We start from the raw sequence: 16,500 nt of genomic DNA, 5'->3' as shown, positions 1-16,500 counted from the left end.
TCAGTATTTATAGTCACCACCTCCTCGCCACAGGGTTTCCAACATGTTTTCCTGTGTTTTGAATGCTTTGTACTGCCCGCCATCAGCCAAAATAGACATCTTGCTTTTTTGTTAAACAAGCTTGCCTGTCTTCGGCCTGGCTGTAGCTCAGGAGGTAGAGCAGATCATCTATTAATCCAAAGGTTGGTGGTTTGATCCCTGACTGCTCCAGCCTGTATGCCTTGGGCAAGATACTAAACTCAGTTGCTCTTTGATGCATCCTGTGTAATATAAGAAATGCATTAAAAAGCACTGTATAAAAATTATTTACCATTAATGTTGGGTCCTCGCTCTTCACCACCCCTTGTCTGGAGTGCTGTTTTTCTTAGCAACATGGGTTCGATATCTTGCCCAAGGATACTTCAACATGTAGGTGAAAAGAGCAAGGGGATCAACCCACCGACCTCTCGACGAGTAGGTGGATGATTTAAGTCCGATATTTCCTGGAATATCTGACACCTCCTCTATCAGTCTACATTAAAGCCTACCCCAAGTCATGCTTTAGCTTAGAATCTTGATACCAGCTATAAAAGTGTGTAAATGTTTGTAAAAGTCCAACACAGACATACTGCAGAGCTATCCAGGGCTGCTTCCTCAGTGACTATGTTGAATTATTGAATGAAATCCTGAAGCTGAAGTAGCAACAAGATAGATTCGGGTGAAACAACCTGTTAAAAAAGGGACATTCCCTCATCAGAGAACCGCAAATGTTACTTGATGTGGCGTTACAAACTATGTCACACACTCTTGAAGATTGCAGCATACGCAAAATCCATTTTCATGTACAGAAATAGCTGATTCCTATCGTGGCTTGGAGGCTTATTTAACCATGCTGTGCTCTCACTTTATATTCACAAACGCAGCGCCTCCCCCATCGTCCTCCTTTATCTTAACTTCATTTTCTACATGAAATGCTCCGGAGAAATCAGATTTTTAAATGAGCAAGTTGCACAATTAAGCCGAGGAGTTGAGGCAAATAATAAAAAACAATTCCCTTTTATCACTTGCATGTATGCTTCGCTCAACCGTGAAAGAATCAAACGCCGCAATCAGCCCGAACGCCCGTGGAAACGGCAGTGTGTGGGTATGCACGAGGCGAGGCTCGGATATCACAGAGCATCCACAAAACCCAAAGAAAAATAAAGCTAGTTGTTCTCAAAGCCAGATCATTTATTTTCACATATTGTTTAGACAGCCGTTTCCAGCGGTCATAATCTCACCTAACAGCTTTAAATGCCTTTTTAATGGCGAGCCCAGCCCCCCTCCGCCCCCTCAGCCCACAGAGCAGGCAGCGCCGCCTTTACAAGCCTACACGCAGACTTCTGTTCTCTGCCCCTGACAGGAAACCTCGGCATCCTGCCCCTGATGGACTTAGACTGCACTTCGGAGTAGCATCAAAAGAAAAGTGGGAGACAGAGAGCAGCTCTGCCCTGCCCTGCCCGGCACCTCACCGCACCACGCCTCTGGGATCGGGGCGTGAAGAATTCCAGGGAAAACCTACAGCAGCGACGAGGCCGCGAACAAACGGGAGCGAGCTTGCTGGAAAGAGGCCGAGGCTCTCGCAGTATAAACCCCGACCTGTGCTTTGTCAAACACCTAAAGGGAAACCTGCTGTTTTTCTAGCAGGAGTTTCAGCAGAGTGGGCCAAAAGCAGCACGTCTGAGCCTTGATGTGAAGTTTAAGAAGCAGTGAGAGGCGTAAGACAGGCGGATCATTTTCACTAATAACAAAACGCATCTTGTGTGGTCATATATGTGGTGAAATGCAGCGCAGGCCTAATTACTGATTGCCCTGCAAATTATTTAAAAAGGTTTCATGTGATTCTCCCAAACGATCCATAACAAGAGTTGTGCAGCTTCAAGCTGCCAGCAGTATTCGTGCTTCGCGGCGGGACGCCGAATTAAAGCACACACTCCTCAGTAAACTGTGCAGTTAGTGCTGTTTCATATGCGAAACCCGAGGCTTACGATCGTGGCAATGTTTCCTAGCGCCCTGCACGATCATAAAGATACCCTTCCCTTTCTTTTTCCTACACAATGGAGTCGTGATGGCGCTGCAAAAACACTGCCGCACACTCTCGCGGCATCTCTGATCGCCTTATGCGATCAGATCGAGGCAGCGATCAGAGGCTGCTAAAGAGAGGCATCAGATACAGAGGCGGGGTAGTGCCACTTCAAAAGTCTGCACTGTTTTAATCTGACTCTATCGGTTCATCCCCTTGCAGGCGAAGATGTGGGGGATGTTGGGGAAGAAGGCGATGGGTTTTGAGGGTCTATGACTGGACGCAGGCTGGGGGTGGTTTCCAGTTTCCACTTCACTCTGGCAGCACTTTGACAATTATCTCCTTTACGCAGCAGCCTCTTTTTTCACTCCTATTGAAGAACCTCGCCTGAGCTCCGAAGCCTCCCAGGAATGCCAGAGAGAGAGTGGAAGGGGAATCCAATGGGGATAATCCCAATTTCAAATGGAGCTTAGTGATATCCCCCTCCTCCCTTTCTTCCTCCATACCCCCCCTCCCTCGCCCTCCTCCTGTCTGGCACAGATAACTCATCCCTCTCTCAACACTGTGCATGCGCAGACAGTAACTCACGTCGCCCTCTAAAGTAATAATTAGCATGTCATCCAGTCGTGTCAGTTGGAGAGCCGGGCCTTCTGGGGAGGCTCGCAGCATGGCGAAAGATATATTTTGGTTGGGCTGCACTGAGGTCAGAGGAAGCTGGGTTACTGTTAGAGGAGGAGGTGTTGACACGCAAACGTGTGGACACTTTGGTGTAAGCACACGCAGGAAAAAGAAAGGAAAAAGTGGGGGGCAACAGCAACCAACCTCTGCTGGTGTGGTCCACATGAACTCTCCTACTTGTGCCCCAAAAAGCTGAATCTGTTCATCTGAATGATGTGTTCTCAGTGAGGATGTCCAACGCAACGTCCAAATGGACTCCCTTCGACTCTCTCACGGGTATTCCTGGGAGGTTTCAGAGCTTTCCCACTGAAAACACAACATCCAGATGAACAGATTCAGCTTTCTGGGACTTCTTCACCTTGATGACTGAGCGTGCATCAACACATCTCCTGCTTATGGCTGTTATTTGGTTTGGTGGACCAGAATGTGGGTCTCCAAGAAAACTGTGTTCACGGCACAAAATGAATCAACCACAGGACAATGTGACAATCGGATTAGAAGTTTGTAGGAACTCAGAATGTAACTCAAACAACTGGTTGTCTTCTGGGTACAATCCTATATAAAAGCAAGGTTATCGAGCACCAATGTCATTTTGCAGTTAAATCACCCTCTTGCAGCAGCTACGTGGCTGTTTGTGGAAGCATTTCTGTTTCATATCTGTGGCTCGGGTCTGAATGTAAGCAGATTTATCATTTTTGATCATTTATCACACTCGGTCACTGTATTATCACAAACAGATTGCATCTAATTGTCAATTTGACCCCATTCAACTGCAAACTGAGAGCAGACTGACTTTTTTATCGCCTTCAAATCACTTTGAAGATCTCATCTGACTATGAGTGGTGATCTTACACAGTCTCACTCATTTTGGCCACACTGAGGTCTCCAGTTACTGTTTTGTTCCCTACTGTAACTGTAGCATAGGATATCAGTGACCAAACAACTAAACAAGAGGCTTCAACACAGTAACCCACAAACTTCAAAGTGGCTACTTCAGTCTGTTACAGACATTCTGTGGTTGAAACAAAGATCTTTTGGGTTTGTACAAAATTTGATTTTAAAGGTAAATACCACCAATCACCAAGTGTCCGTGGCCCTTTTATTCTTCAACAAACACTAACTTGATTTTGGGCTGTTTAGTCTGGCCCAAATGTATCTTAAAAAGGACGGCTGTTTTGGACCACATCGCCCAAATATCATCACAAAAATATGATCACGCAAACTTGCAGGAAAATTTTCTTTCCCAACAACTTTGAAAAGTCTCAGTTTCATTTGTTTTCTTTAATATTTCAATCCCAAAACTGACACCCCAAACACACAGTGAATGAATTTTTTCAATAGCTATTGAGATCTAACACCAAATCAGTTTCATCTACATATACATTTTGATTTCGCAACACACTGGACACAACTTAAACAACTAGCCTATAAGGAACAGTGATGGTCAGGTTCATATTCCATTCATCAACAGTGTGTCAACCCATCAATGCTGAACCTTTTTCAAAATCAATAATGAACCTTCTTGTTTCACACACTGGGCCATGCTTGGGGGCGACAGTTTGGAGTCAACCAGAGGTCAGAAAGCAAGCGCTGGCTGACTCCAGCGTGATTTCCTCTGACATCTGCTGACATCAACAAGTCCTAGAGGTAAAGCTGGTCTCTGTCTGTGCTCTTTTAGTGTCTATATTTACAAGCCAAAGCACAAACTTAGCTACACATCTGGTACAGCCGATAAATTCAGTATCTACTGTGCTAAAATGCCCTTGAGCAACATGCCAAACCCCTGCCCATCTCCAAGGAGGGAGCTCTGCTCAGTATCTGACCCTGTGCTCTGACCTCTACAACTCTGAAGAGGTATGAAGAAAGAATAGAGCATTCCTCCTTTGGGGATCAATAATCACACGCAGCGGTGAGGAGATCTCGGAGCGTGTCGGCCCTTGTGTGCTGTAGCTTTAGGCCTGCTGCCACACAGAATCAGAGGCGTCACTGGGGTGCAGTGAAACAGCTGGGCCTGTGGTTAGAGCGTCTGCTCGGAGGCTGCAATCAGCTGAGCCCCGCTTCATCACCCGGTTCTTCTCGCTTCCTGACCTCGCTTACAAACACACACTCTATAAATGCATTCAGACACATTTGTGGAAACGCAGACACAAACATATACGCTGCTTTGAGCGCATATGTATGCTAATGACCACCTCCAGAACTCATAAAAGAACGGCACATCAGCACTTTCTACCAGAGACACGACGCAGTGTGCAGCATTCTATGGTCACAGAGCCTGGCAGTGCATTCAAGTACCTGTAGTTTGTGCAGAAAAGGTCAAATTTATGCAACGCACTGCTTTTTCCACAAACAGGCAACTGTCACATAACACAGTATTTTTGTACTTGCTTCTATTATTGCCTACACATGCATTTCTACAGGATTACTGCCTTCAAGAGCTTCTGATGAGGTGTCGAGACACTCAGCCAACACAACAGTTTTGGCTGAGCCTGACGGTTTCTGTGTGGGTATGTACGTGGAGTGAACATACTGTGGCTTTTCTGGCTTCGTGAAGATGATAGGGCCGAGCACTTCCACTGTACTTTACCATTGTTCCTTCGCTCTTGCTCCGTGCGACTTCCCTCTGCAGGCGAGCCACAGCCAACTTTTCCCTAAACCAAAGAAACAGGAGATGGAGGGGAGAGAGAGAGAGAGGGGGGAAGGAAAATAAGAATGAGTCAGTGTGTGGCCAGTCAGTCAGCAGCCCAGTGTGCCAGGTCTGAGTGCTAACAAAGTGGCAAATCAAGAAGTACCCAAAAACATATTCATTCTCTACTAGTCCACTGATCCTGTAAGTGCTATGCTTGTGGGACTCTAGTATGTCTTAGAAAATGCAAACCATTCTTGTCCCAGAGTGTTTGATAATGCAATTTTATGAGAGGCCACCTGCATGTCTCCATTATCCACAAGGTAGCTCTTTGGCCTTGGTGCCAGCACTACATCTGTGGTTTCCAGATAGTTGGAAAGAGTCCTCAAAAGATCACAACAGAAGATAGGGAGGAGGAGGATGTTGGGTTTCCAACCAGGATCCCATTCGTTCCGTTTTCTTTGGACCTTGAACATTAATTAAATTTTTCCCTCTCTTTTTATCCTCACTTCTTTCACTGGTTAGGTTTAGGTGCTAAATACCTCAATGCACGCTTAATCATCCAGGTAAGTAAATCCCATGAAGTTGATTATGAAAGTCTTTAGACTAAAAAGGTTACTTGGATGAGTGACAAAACGTTTGTCCCAATAAAATGCATAAATTAGCATTTAGCTTCTAGCTTTTAATACAAAAGTCGCTTTAAAAAAGGCTGTGAAAGAAAACAGTGGCACAGGTTACATTATTTTGACTACGTGGAACGGACTTGCAATCTCATTGCCTTTGCATTCTTGCATTTGTTAATAGTGCAAGGAGACACATCAGAGAGTGACTCAGGTTGATTGCAATGCAACAGGAATCAATTTGAGTCAGACCGAAGTAGTTTGAGGCTGGTTGCCTCACACCAGGTGACCTGTGAAATCACCTTGAGATCAAAGCTGGTCACCCAGACGTTGAGGCTATTACAGGCTCAACCTCTGATCAGCTGGTTGTTGCAACTGGCTGCAACCAAAGAAAAATCCAATGCAGTCACCAGGCAACCACTCATAATTTTCCAAGCATACCAAAGGTGTCCCTCAAGGATCAATCCCGGGACCACTTGGATTTTTTTTACACGTCAAAAATTTTAGTCAAAATGTCACCAATTTAGTACATTCTGCTACAGTTAGCTATTAATACACTAAGGGACACCCAGCATGGGTACTTTTGCCCTGTCTCCCTTTCCTCATCCCCAACCAGTCATGGCAGATGGCTAAGTCTTGTTTTGCCAGAGGTTTCTTCCTGTTAAAAAGGAGTTTTTCCTCCCCAGTCTCTCCAGGTTCTTGTTTATAGGGGGATTCATAGTTGGGGTTTTCTCTGTATTATTGTGGAGTCTTTACCTTACAATGTAAAGCGCCTTGAGTCGACTTTTGTTGGATGAGAGATGAAACATCTTCAACAGAAAGACGTCCAGCTGCCAGACAATCCTGATATTCCTCCAATAGGATATCATGCCTCACAAACCTGAAACCACTTAGTCATCCTTTTATTTAGAGCAATTCTTGTTTTGTTTCCATCTTTCATCTTACTTTTATCTTACAAAAACATCAACAACTGTCTTCACACCTAAGACTCACTCCCTCTATTCGTGCGTAAAGGCTGTGATGAAAATAGAAAGAGAAGCCTCCCCTCAGCTGCAAAATCAAATTTATCATCATCAGAGGACACTCAAGCTCTCTACTGGGCAAATCAAATTCCTCGAGTTAGCTAATCATTTCTTGTTTACTAAGTGGTTGGTATCAGATATCCAAGATCAATATCAGCTCACTATACAAGAAACCAACACTTCTGCCCTCCATCTATCTCCAACTTTGGCAGAACCCACACACGCCTGCAAGCAAACCAGCAGACACACACATGGAAGAGGCGAGGTCGTCGGCTAACTACGCAAAACAGAGTTCGCGGTTCTATCCAGACAAAAATAGCTCAGAGGAAACAAAAAAAAAAGAAAAGAAAAAAAAAGCTGGGCATCCTCGCGCCAGACCCTACAGCCTTACAGGCAGACACACACACACTCATAACAAACTCTTCCACACAAATACGCACAGAGCTGAACAAAGAAATTGACTGTGCACATCCAATCCATTTCCCACGTGAGGGCATTCCAGACTTTAATGGGATAAATCTTGGCACACTAGCACGGATAATAAAAAACCCTGTTTTAAAGCCCCTCCTGAGGCATCCACAACAACTGAAGCGGTGCTCCAGGACAAGCCAGACTGTGAATGTGTTTGCTGAAGGCTTGTCAGTATACAAGTGTTTCTATCCGTATTTCTGGGAAAACAACAAATGTGTAAGGGGATCAAAAAGCCTCCTTTGGCAGCGTAGCCTCTGAGTGAATCTGTTCAAGTCATTATTGTTGTAAATATAGTCCTCTACGTGCATTACAAGAGGCACATGATGTGTTATCACCCACTTATTAATGTTTCTGCAGACCGGCTTGAAAGCCAGGTCTGCTAGGAGGTAAATATGATAGTTGCTTTAAAAAATGCTTGAAAATAATTAACTTACTTAAAAAAGACAGTAATGAGTCAAAAAAACCAAACCTAATAAATGAATTGCATCATCTTACAAAACCTTAGGTGTGCAGCTCAGGAGCAAAGTTTTTGTCCAAGTCTTGTTCCCGACTGTTTTGTCTTCACAGCACACCTAATGTGGGGCTGTGGGACCCAATAAAGAAGCAGATACACCAGACAGCCCCGAGTAATCCCAATCACCTGCACATTTTTCACATTTCTTCAACAATAGCAGACATCCAAACCCCCCAAAAATAGCTCATGAGTAACAACTCCTCACCGCCTCGCAGTCTTTGACAAGACGCCGCTGTTTCTGAGGGGCTTACCTGCCGGAGGGAAAACCCCTCGGTGATTAAGAGACAGCTGACAGAGGCGGGTGGTGATGGATGAATCGACCGTCTGGACTGAACAGGAAAAATACAAAGTGGGCTACGTTTCTGCTCCTGCTCCTGGATGGCATTCCCACTGCAGTGATTCCTCTAATGGGAAAACACTGATTAAGACAAAGGCGAGCTAAACGAGCCGATTGTGAAACACGCACTGTGGCAGTGACGAATTCAGGAGGAAGTCAAGCAGAGTGCCGATGCTGTAAAGCAAGCAGGGGTGTGTGCGCGTGTGCGTTTGGGTGTGTATTCTGGACTTTTACTGCATTGGTTACTGCATTCATAAATTCCGTGTGAACGCATGCCCCACACCTGACTAATACACTCGTGTTTACATTACACAATGTGTCTCTTCCCATTACAGCACACTGTACACCATTACACCACCTTCATTAAAAAAAAAAAACTCTGGAAGTTCTCACTGCAGATATTGTTTTGTTAAACGGGACCGGCCTGGCATTCCTCCAGTCTGTGTTATGGCTGAGCGTCACAGCGCTGTAAAGGGTTAAGTTTCAGGCCACTTATGTACAGGCATGTTCCAGGAGCAACGGAGCATGAGCCAACTGCGCCCGGAGGCAAAAATCGCCGCCAAATATAGAACAATTTGACATTCTGTGTTAAACGTAATTATAGTAATTGGCACGAGCGGTAGTCAAAACAGTATTCCAGTGCAAAACGCTCACTGGCGACGTCTTGCATCCAGTTGGCGCTGGTGTGGAATTATATGATATCTGAACTGCATTCAAGCGCACATGAATGCAATCTGTAATGTACTCTGTGTGTGTTTATGCCTGTGTTTAGACTGACATATTCCACTCCAAATTTGTCATGTGCATTTCAACCCCAATGGATGCGAGATCCATCACGTCGTAAACTTTTACCAGCTGTGTAAACTGGCCCCGAAATAGTCAGACAGAGTCCAACCTGACGGCTGTTAGAGTCAGGGACTTTATCTCAAGCCCATCTCTCGCAGAAGGCTCTAGTTTGGTATGCAAAGAGCCATGTTAACACATTAATTACGATGTTTTCATTTTTCCCTCCACATGTTCTCATGAATGTCGTCCAAACGGGTCAAAACGCAGGCACGCGGTCCCTAAACGCCTCATTTTAAAGGGTAATTCCATTTTATAACAAGCCGGGTCTTATTTTCTCAGTTATGGACGTTGTTTCGAGTGGTTATGATAACATTAACAAAGTTTTACAGGGGCTAGAAACATGAGCAGGCAAACAATCAGCCAACAGTTTGGACAGCGATGCAGCCAAATTATCAAAACCATACTGAAAGCATGTAATCCGTCACAGTGGGAAGACGCAAATAGAAGAGACAAGCCAGAGCCTTCCACATAAATCAGGATAATCTGGGTTTTGTTTATAACCTGTCAGATTGTTTGTGTTTATTGCCCATAGACTGTATATAAAAGATGTATGCGGCCACAGTGACATCACCCTTTTGTTTGTGGAGTTTTGGATTCTAGATCTACACCATTACAGCTGTCACCATCTTGAATTTTTGGACCTAGAAGAAAGCATGACAAAGCTCACTAATGGTTAGCTTAATGCGAGCAGCCCTAATAACACATTAAGGCTGTGTTATTAGGGCTGCTCGCAGGTACCCCCAATATAGCTGCAGAAGATTAGCACGCTGTAATCCTGTTTATTTTAATATGGGGCCCTTAGAGTGAGCCTCAAGTGGCCACTTGACGAACTGCAGTTTTACACACTTCCATGTTTGCTTAGATTTTCAGCCCTGGATATTTTGCTTATTACAAAAAAATGTCCTTTAAATGAGCTAAAAATATTTTCAGTGAGGCAAAAGTGAATGATTCTCTTTGGACTCGAAGCCCCAACTTTATATATTTCACACTTGAAAGCGTTTGTCTTCTTCATCCTGATCTTGTGATGAAAGCACAAGCTGACAGCTGACCGTGTGCACACTTTCCACCTCCACTGAAACCCGTCACGAAGCTTGGCTCAGTGAGTTTCAGCAGCCGGTAGCGAGAGGTGTGGGCCTCCAGTTTCTCCTGCTGATTGCAATCACCTGATAGCGGTGATGACTTACTAAAGAAGGGAATCCCACCAAGCACCAGTGGAGATACCCAAACCACCTGATAACCCCAGTTGCAAGTGCACTTCTCTTCAGTACACAAATTGAAACTTCATGAAAATGCAACGAGAGTAAGGTTGTCATGTAGTCTGATCATGTCAAAAAGCAGTACTTTAAAGTGGATTTAGTACAGTTACAATGCTTGTATTAAACATGGTCAAGTGTTCAAATATTAAGCTTAGTTTGTGAGTCACAGGCTCAGGCTTCAAACAAACTCAGTTTCAGACAGTTTTTTTTCTACTCTTGGCTCCAAATGAGCAGTTAGCCCTAGCACAGTCATCACAGAAGCCCCACCCACCTGCTGTTTAATCTCTGTTTGTAAAGCGGGACCAGTCAGGATGAAGTTTTCATAAAGGAAGGAGCTGGTTTCAGACAGTGGCTTTGTGTAAGATAAATAAATCTTATTTTGAACTATAAATCATATAAAGCAGCTCTAGTAGAGTCCACTTAAAGCTTAAACAGTGATTTAACATCTAGTTTGTGATGAAAATCTTGGCTTACATGCCTGGTTTGTGCACCTGCTTTGTTACATTCTTAACTCGCACTACCTGCCATCCACCCACACACCTCACAGATCACAGTCTTTCCTTTTCACATGCATTTCCTTCAGCGTCAAACGCCGCCCCGTCTCTGAGATAAGACAGACAGCGCAGCGCAGAGCGAACATAACACCCGCCCCGCCGCATTCACAGCAGATCAACCCTGTTTCCTCTGCTCAGTCTCCTGAGCTCAGACGCTGTGTAAACCCTCCGTGTGCACCCGCTCTTTCCTCTAGCGTCGCAGCGGCGGTGGCGTGCATGCATGCAAAGACACGACCTGTCAGGGCCGAGAGAGGATCAATCACAGCTTGAGCTGACATGTTGTGGAGCCCTGCGCTTTGAACTACATTGTGGGAGGCAGACGTTTAGCCCGTGTTTTCATCACTGTTATCACGGCTCTTCCATACAGGTGGTTTAATCCACTGTACATTGTTTGCTGCTAAGCACATAATGAAAGAGGGAGAAGCGCTGTCTCCTGTATTTTGGTTTCCTCTTTCCCTCGCGGTACTGTACACCGCTATCAAGTGCGTTTAATCTGTCCTCTTAAACACCACATACTGGTTCAGCTTTTTCCCTGCAGAAGTTACTCACTTTGACATAAACACATGCATCCTGATGCATAAAAGATGCATAAATATAAACCATCTCTCTAGTATTGTCATCGAGGCTTATGGGGGAGCTAAACATTTCAATCGTTCTCAGCCACAACTGTACACAGAGTGGCCAGGAGGGATGCATAAATGTTTGGATGAGAGCAGAGCTGCCATGCATTTATGTATTAGCGTCTGCACTCCTGCTGGGTTAAGAGCCCTGATACGCACGCAATCCCCATGGCCCACATAGGGCGCCCTCTTCAGAGGGATCCTGACTCCGGACCAGTCATTCCCATCCTTAATCCTTCTACAGCTGTGTTATGTAACCTTCTCTGTACCGATCCGCCCAAAAAAATCAACCCAGTCCCAAACCCTAGTGCGGGACAATAGGCTTACTGATGCGTTTGATAAGTTACAACATCCAAGCCAGCCTGACAGGAAAACAGAGTTACAACTGCCAAGAGAGTAAAGTCGAGATGGGGTGTGAAATGGATTTGCACAACTTTAATTTCTCATGTTCTGCATGGGTTCCCTGACATTCTCATGGAGAAAATGAACTTGAAAAAGTCCCACTTCATTATGTGTAATTAAAAAGTCCTGTGCCAACAAAGGCAACGTATCATTAAAGCATCATTTCCTTAAGACTTTAATGCAGGAATTCCTTTCTGCAGTCGAACCCCAAATGCCGAGATGGCATCAAAATCAGCGTCGGTGTAAACACTTTCATCTGCACGGGCGTCTGAGGGGGTGGGGCTTGCACATCTGTGACCGTTCAATTGGTCCCAATGCATTAGGCAGGTTCAATCAATCACCACGAAGCACTGCGGTGGATGGCGAGGAGTGGCCTGACCCGCGGCGATCCCCCGTTTCCCAGCCACAGCTGGTTCCTGACCTCCTGTCGCTCGTCACGGACCCCCGTCTGCAGTGAAGGGCAGCGGAAAAACATGAGCCACATGTCAGCACCTCACACACCCAGCCATCCAGCCAGCCAGGCAGCCAGACAACCCGGCACAATGAGCCTTACCTCACCACCGAAGACCATCAATTATTGACGAGGTGAAATGTGATGAGGTTCTGCTGTGAGCACACAAAGAACACACGCCTTTTCAGGCTGCCATGTGGCCTAATAATGTCTTTATTTTCCAAAAAGACACGTTTCTAATCAGCAACATAGTCCTTGTTTGATGTTGTGGAGCAATAATCTGCATTAGACACTCAGAAACACTGTTAGTCTGACCAAGTATGTATGATAAATGCCTCCCTGTGATGTGAATCTGGACAAAAGTGTGCTTGACAAACACTAAGAATGTGGGTCATCTCAACACCCATACATAACTTCATCATCATGACTCATACTTAGTTTTAATTTAAGGAGTTGCGTACTGGACTTTGTTTGGACACGTGTGTGCTACACTGAGCAATGTAGTTAGGCGAGTTGAGATGATCACGATTAGCGAGATTAATCCAAAGTCAACAACATGTTGAGCGCTCCGAGTTGTTTATGCTTTTCCCTCCGAGATAACATCTAGCTTTCGGTACTTCACAGGAGTCTGACAGAACGCACCGGGTAGCTTTGTTTTCTTTTTTTCCCTCCTCCGACTCTAAGCATTGACATAATCTTGGAGCGTGTGATTGATGGCGGCAATCTCTGTGAACTAGACTGTGTGAAAATTTTTTTGCCTTTCCCACTTAAAAGAACTTCAGGGAATTCTTCAAAACCTCAAAAAGTCATTGCTTCTTTTATCCTATTAAGTGTCTATGTAGAAAAATTGGCACAATCAGTGGATAAGTTCTTGAGTTGAGGTCTAAAATGTGGCTTTTGGAGACACTTTGACAAGCAAAATCTCATTAATTCTTCTGTGTCTCCTCATCTTCCATCTTCAAGACAGTAGAGTCAAGTCGTGTTAAACAGACCACACTCCTACCTAAAATAATAGGAAGAGTTTCCGCTTTGATTTCAGTGGACATAAAGGACATAAAACCTGCGCTTAGATATTCATCAGGACAAACAGCTTTTACAAAAAGCCTAAAACTTTTCATATATCTCAATCAATCAATCAAAATTGTCAAAGTGATTAATGTCTCTCGTCTCATATTGCCAGAACTCTTTCAAATGCTAATTCCCACTACAGATACGGTGAGTCAAGAAAAACTGCAAGCACTCCTAAAGAGCAGATATGCCTGCCACTACTGTGTTCAGACTGTTTGCCGAACTGGCAGATAAGTTTCCGAGTTTGGCTGTTTCTAAAGAAGGCGACTGGGTCTTTGGGGACAGGTGAGACGTTACCAAGTGCAACATTTGTAAATCACCCACAAAACTAAACAACACATATCAGCGCTATCACACGCTATTTTGCCCCTCTGGCCGTAAGAGTGTTTAGGCATAGGAAAAAAGTGGTTGTATGAGTGTGTGCTTGAATGAATGAATCTTGTAGTTAGAAAACACTTTGAACGCTTAAACAGAGTAAAAAAAACGCTCCGTAAGTACCAGTCCATTCACTATCATCGTTGGTGTTGCAGAAATATGTGGAAAATGCCTTCTGTTTTCATCTGATTACATTTGTGCCAAATTTGATGGTGTTTTTAGGGTGTTTAAGACATACAGTATCACAAATATGTATGGGGTGGAATCGCTTAATGCCTCTGGCAACAGCTGCCACCTGCAGAGGCATGAAACTCTTCAAAGAATTCTGCAAAAATATTCAAAATCAGAGTGAAGACGGTGATTTAAATGCACTGTTTAGTGGGCCAGAACTTCTCCAAAACTTATGAAGCAACAAAGATCAGACATAAGGAATCCTCTGAGAGGAATGCATTCGCCAAGCGTGGATTACCCCTGCCTGCCTGGCTGTCTGTCTCCCTAAATGTTTTCTTATTCTGCGAGCAGGGCCTGACCTCAATTGTTTCCAAGCCACAGATGCATTCCTGTCCAGACGAAACGAAACATTACGGATGAGCAGATGTGCTTTAAAAATGGCCGCAGCACCCGCCCGCCTGCCTTTCTTGTCTGTCGGGAGGGTTTACTCACCAGCGTGGCTCATGAAGAATGAGGATGGGGCTAGACATGATCACACGGAGGGGCAATCTTAAACACATGGCTGAGCACACATGTACAAACACACTTGCAAAGATATGCAAAGACATGCACACACACACATTTACAGACAACTTTGAAGCTTTCATGTGCAATTCATAAATGAGAGATGACTCCAAACTGGAAAGGTGCTGTTGCTGTACCTTAGCAAACACAGTTGAGGGGATATGTGGAAATGGGGCAAGAGAAGGAAAACGGAGCTTATCAAAAAGCATTCCCAGCCACATACTCACACTCCAACAAGTTGTAATCTTGTGTTTGCTTAAAATTTTCCCCAGTGATGGCTGTCTAACTTATGTCGCACCCTCTGACACATAATTGAGTTTAAGTGAGGCACATTTCACAAAAGACTGCAATTACCTCATGATATAGGAGTTCTCCTGTTTTTTGTGAAACGGACAAGATAAACAAAACCAGTTTTTTATTTTTTCTTCCCTGGGAAATTATTATATTTCTCCAGAGATGAACACAAAACATCTCTGCAGATCTATACAGGCTCTGTACGCTTGAGATGAAGCCCAACTGTGTCTAAAGGCCAAGAATGTCTCAGCGTGTGCCAAGACGCCACGCTTAAAGGCCGCAATAAAAGCCTGCTATCATAGACAGAAGCAGGATGAAATGAGTTGTAAAATTGGCGATGTGGTGAAGAGTGACGACAATCAAGAGACTAAGATGGCTATTTTACTTCCTCACCTGACCGAAGTGGTATGAAATGGGTGGGTTTGTGTTGGAAAGCTACAGAAACATTTGTGACACTAAGAGGGCGACGTGTGGGAGGATTTTAGGCGCTGTTTGATCTTCTAATAAGTGTTTCTTTTGAGGCATGCTGATGTCTGGGTATTTACAGGTGACCTGGGTGGAAAATGAGATGATGCTGAGCAGTTACTGTGATAGTCTTTCCATCAACATTGAGTTTTTACAAGACTCTCAAATGTTTTTCCATCCTTTTAGACATGGTATGTGTACTGTTGATGCCTTCATCGGTCTGATAAAGTGACACTGTCATTCAGACTTAGGTCCTATTACGTAAATTGTTCTTTAAATACTTTAAGACGTCTTTAAGATTACAAACATATACCTTGTATTCATTAAAAGTTCATAGGATGAGATGCCATCATATTAACAGAAAGGAACAACTTGCTTCATTGCTGGAAAGTTTTCACTTCCAGTCAGTGTTCACTCAAATTATTGAAGTCAAAAGTCTCAATAATCCTCCTCCAATGAGCCATTTCAGCTTTCAAAAGCTTCAAAAGTTTCTGGTTCCTAGAACTAACTTACTCCCCTTATCACGTTTATGGCAAGGTGACTAAAGTGCTCCTTTAGATATGATAGAGACATGTTTGGAATGAGATAGTAATAGAAAGGAGAGTCTGAAAATGACATTTTTTTGGCAGATACAGAAGCTTGTTCAAACATCTGCTTATTTGATCACGTTAGATGCCAAAAGGATATCTCCGTGAACCCTTAGTTTGTTCTCAAATTATTGTAAGAAAGTCTCAAAAAAGCAATTATGATCTAGGCCACACTACATGCAACATATACGTACGTGGTTGGAGCGTAACGGGGCGACAACAAGGGGGGAACCGCACCTCTCACTCCATGACAGCTGAGGTAGGCTCCCCTGTGACCCATGAACTGGATGTTAAGAAAATGGATGGATGGAAAGTAGATCTCACAGTAGCAGATAGCCATAGTTTTGCACATGGCTACTGTGAGATGTACTTTGTTGAAAGTGACAAGTAAAGGTCACTAGAACTCAGTAGTATTGTATCTTCAATGGAAAAGTGAGCATGGTGCACATTTAGGCACAAAGCAACATTTTCAGAAGACTTCAGATTAATATAATCATTAAGGTTGTTTTTCTGAAAGACGCACAAACATGTTCAAATT

The 16,500-nt window shown here is 44.1% G+C and overlaps 1 protein-coding gene across 9 annotated transcripts in view; it reads right to left on the bottom strand.

The window, feature by feature from the left end:
- The window catches only part of LOC102788058 (nck-associated protein 5-like), a 180,437-nt gene that overhangs the window by 83,053 nt on the left and 80,884 nt on the right, over positions 1-16,500 (bottom strand). For 6 of the 9 annotated variants that reach the window (XM_087835751.1, XM_087835760.1, XM_087835759.1 and 3 more), the window contains one exon: positions 5,250-5,370. In XM_087835751.1, the coding sequence (XP_087691877.1) occupies positions 5,250-5,370 (121 nt within the window). The remainder of the gene's footprint in view (positions 1-5,249; positions 5,371-16,500) is intronic. The other 3 variants (XM_087835752.1, XM_087835755.1, XM_087835757.1) reach the window with 1 other exon arrangement.

This window comes from Neolamprologus brichardi, chromosome 23 (assembly GCF_056152115.1).
Source record: "Neolamprologus brichardi isolate AB-2024 chromosome 23, ASM5615211v1, whole genome shotgun sequence".
NCBI classification, from domain to species: Eukaryota; Metazoa; Chordata; class Actinopteri; order Cichliformes; family Cichlidae; genus Neolamprologus; species Neolamprologus brichardi.
The sequence above is the reverse complement of the archived record's forward strand: the minus strand, read 5'-3'. Positions and strand labels throughout refer to the sequence as shown.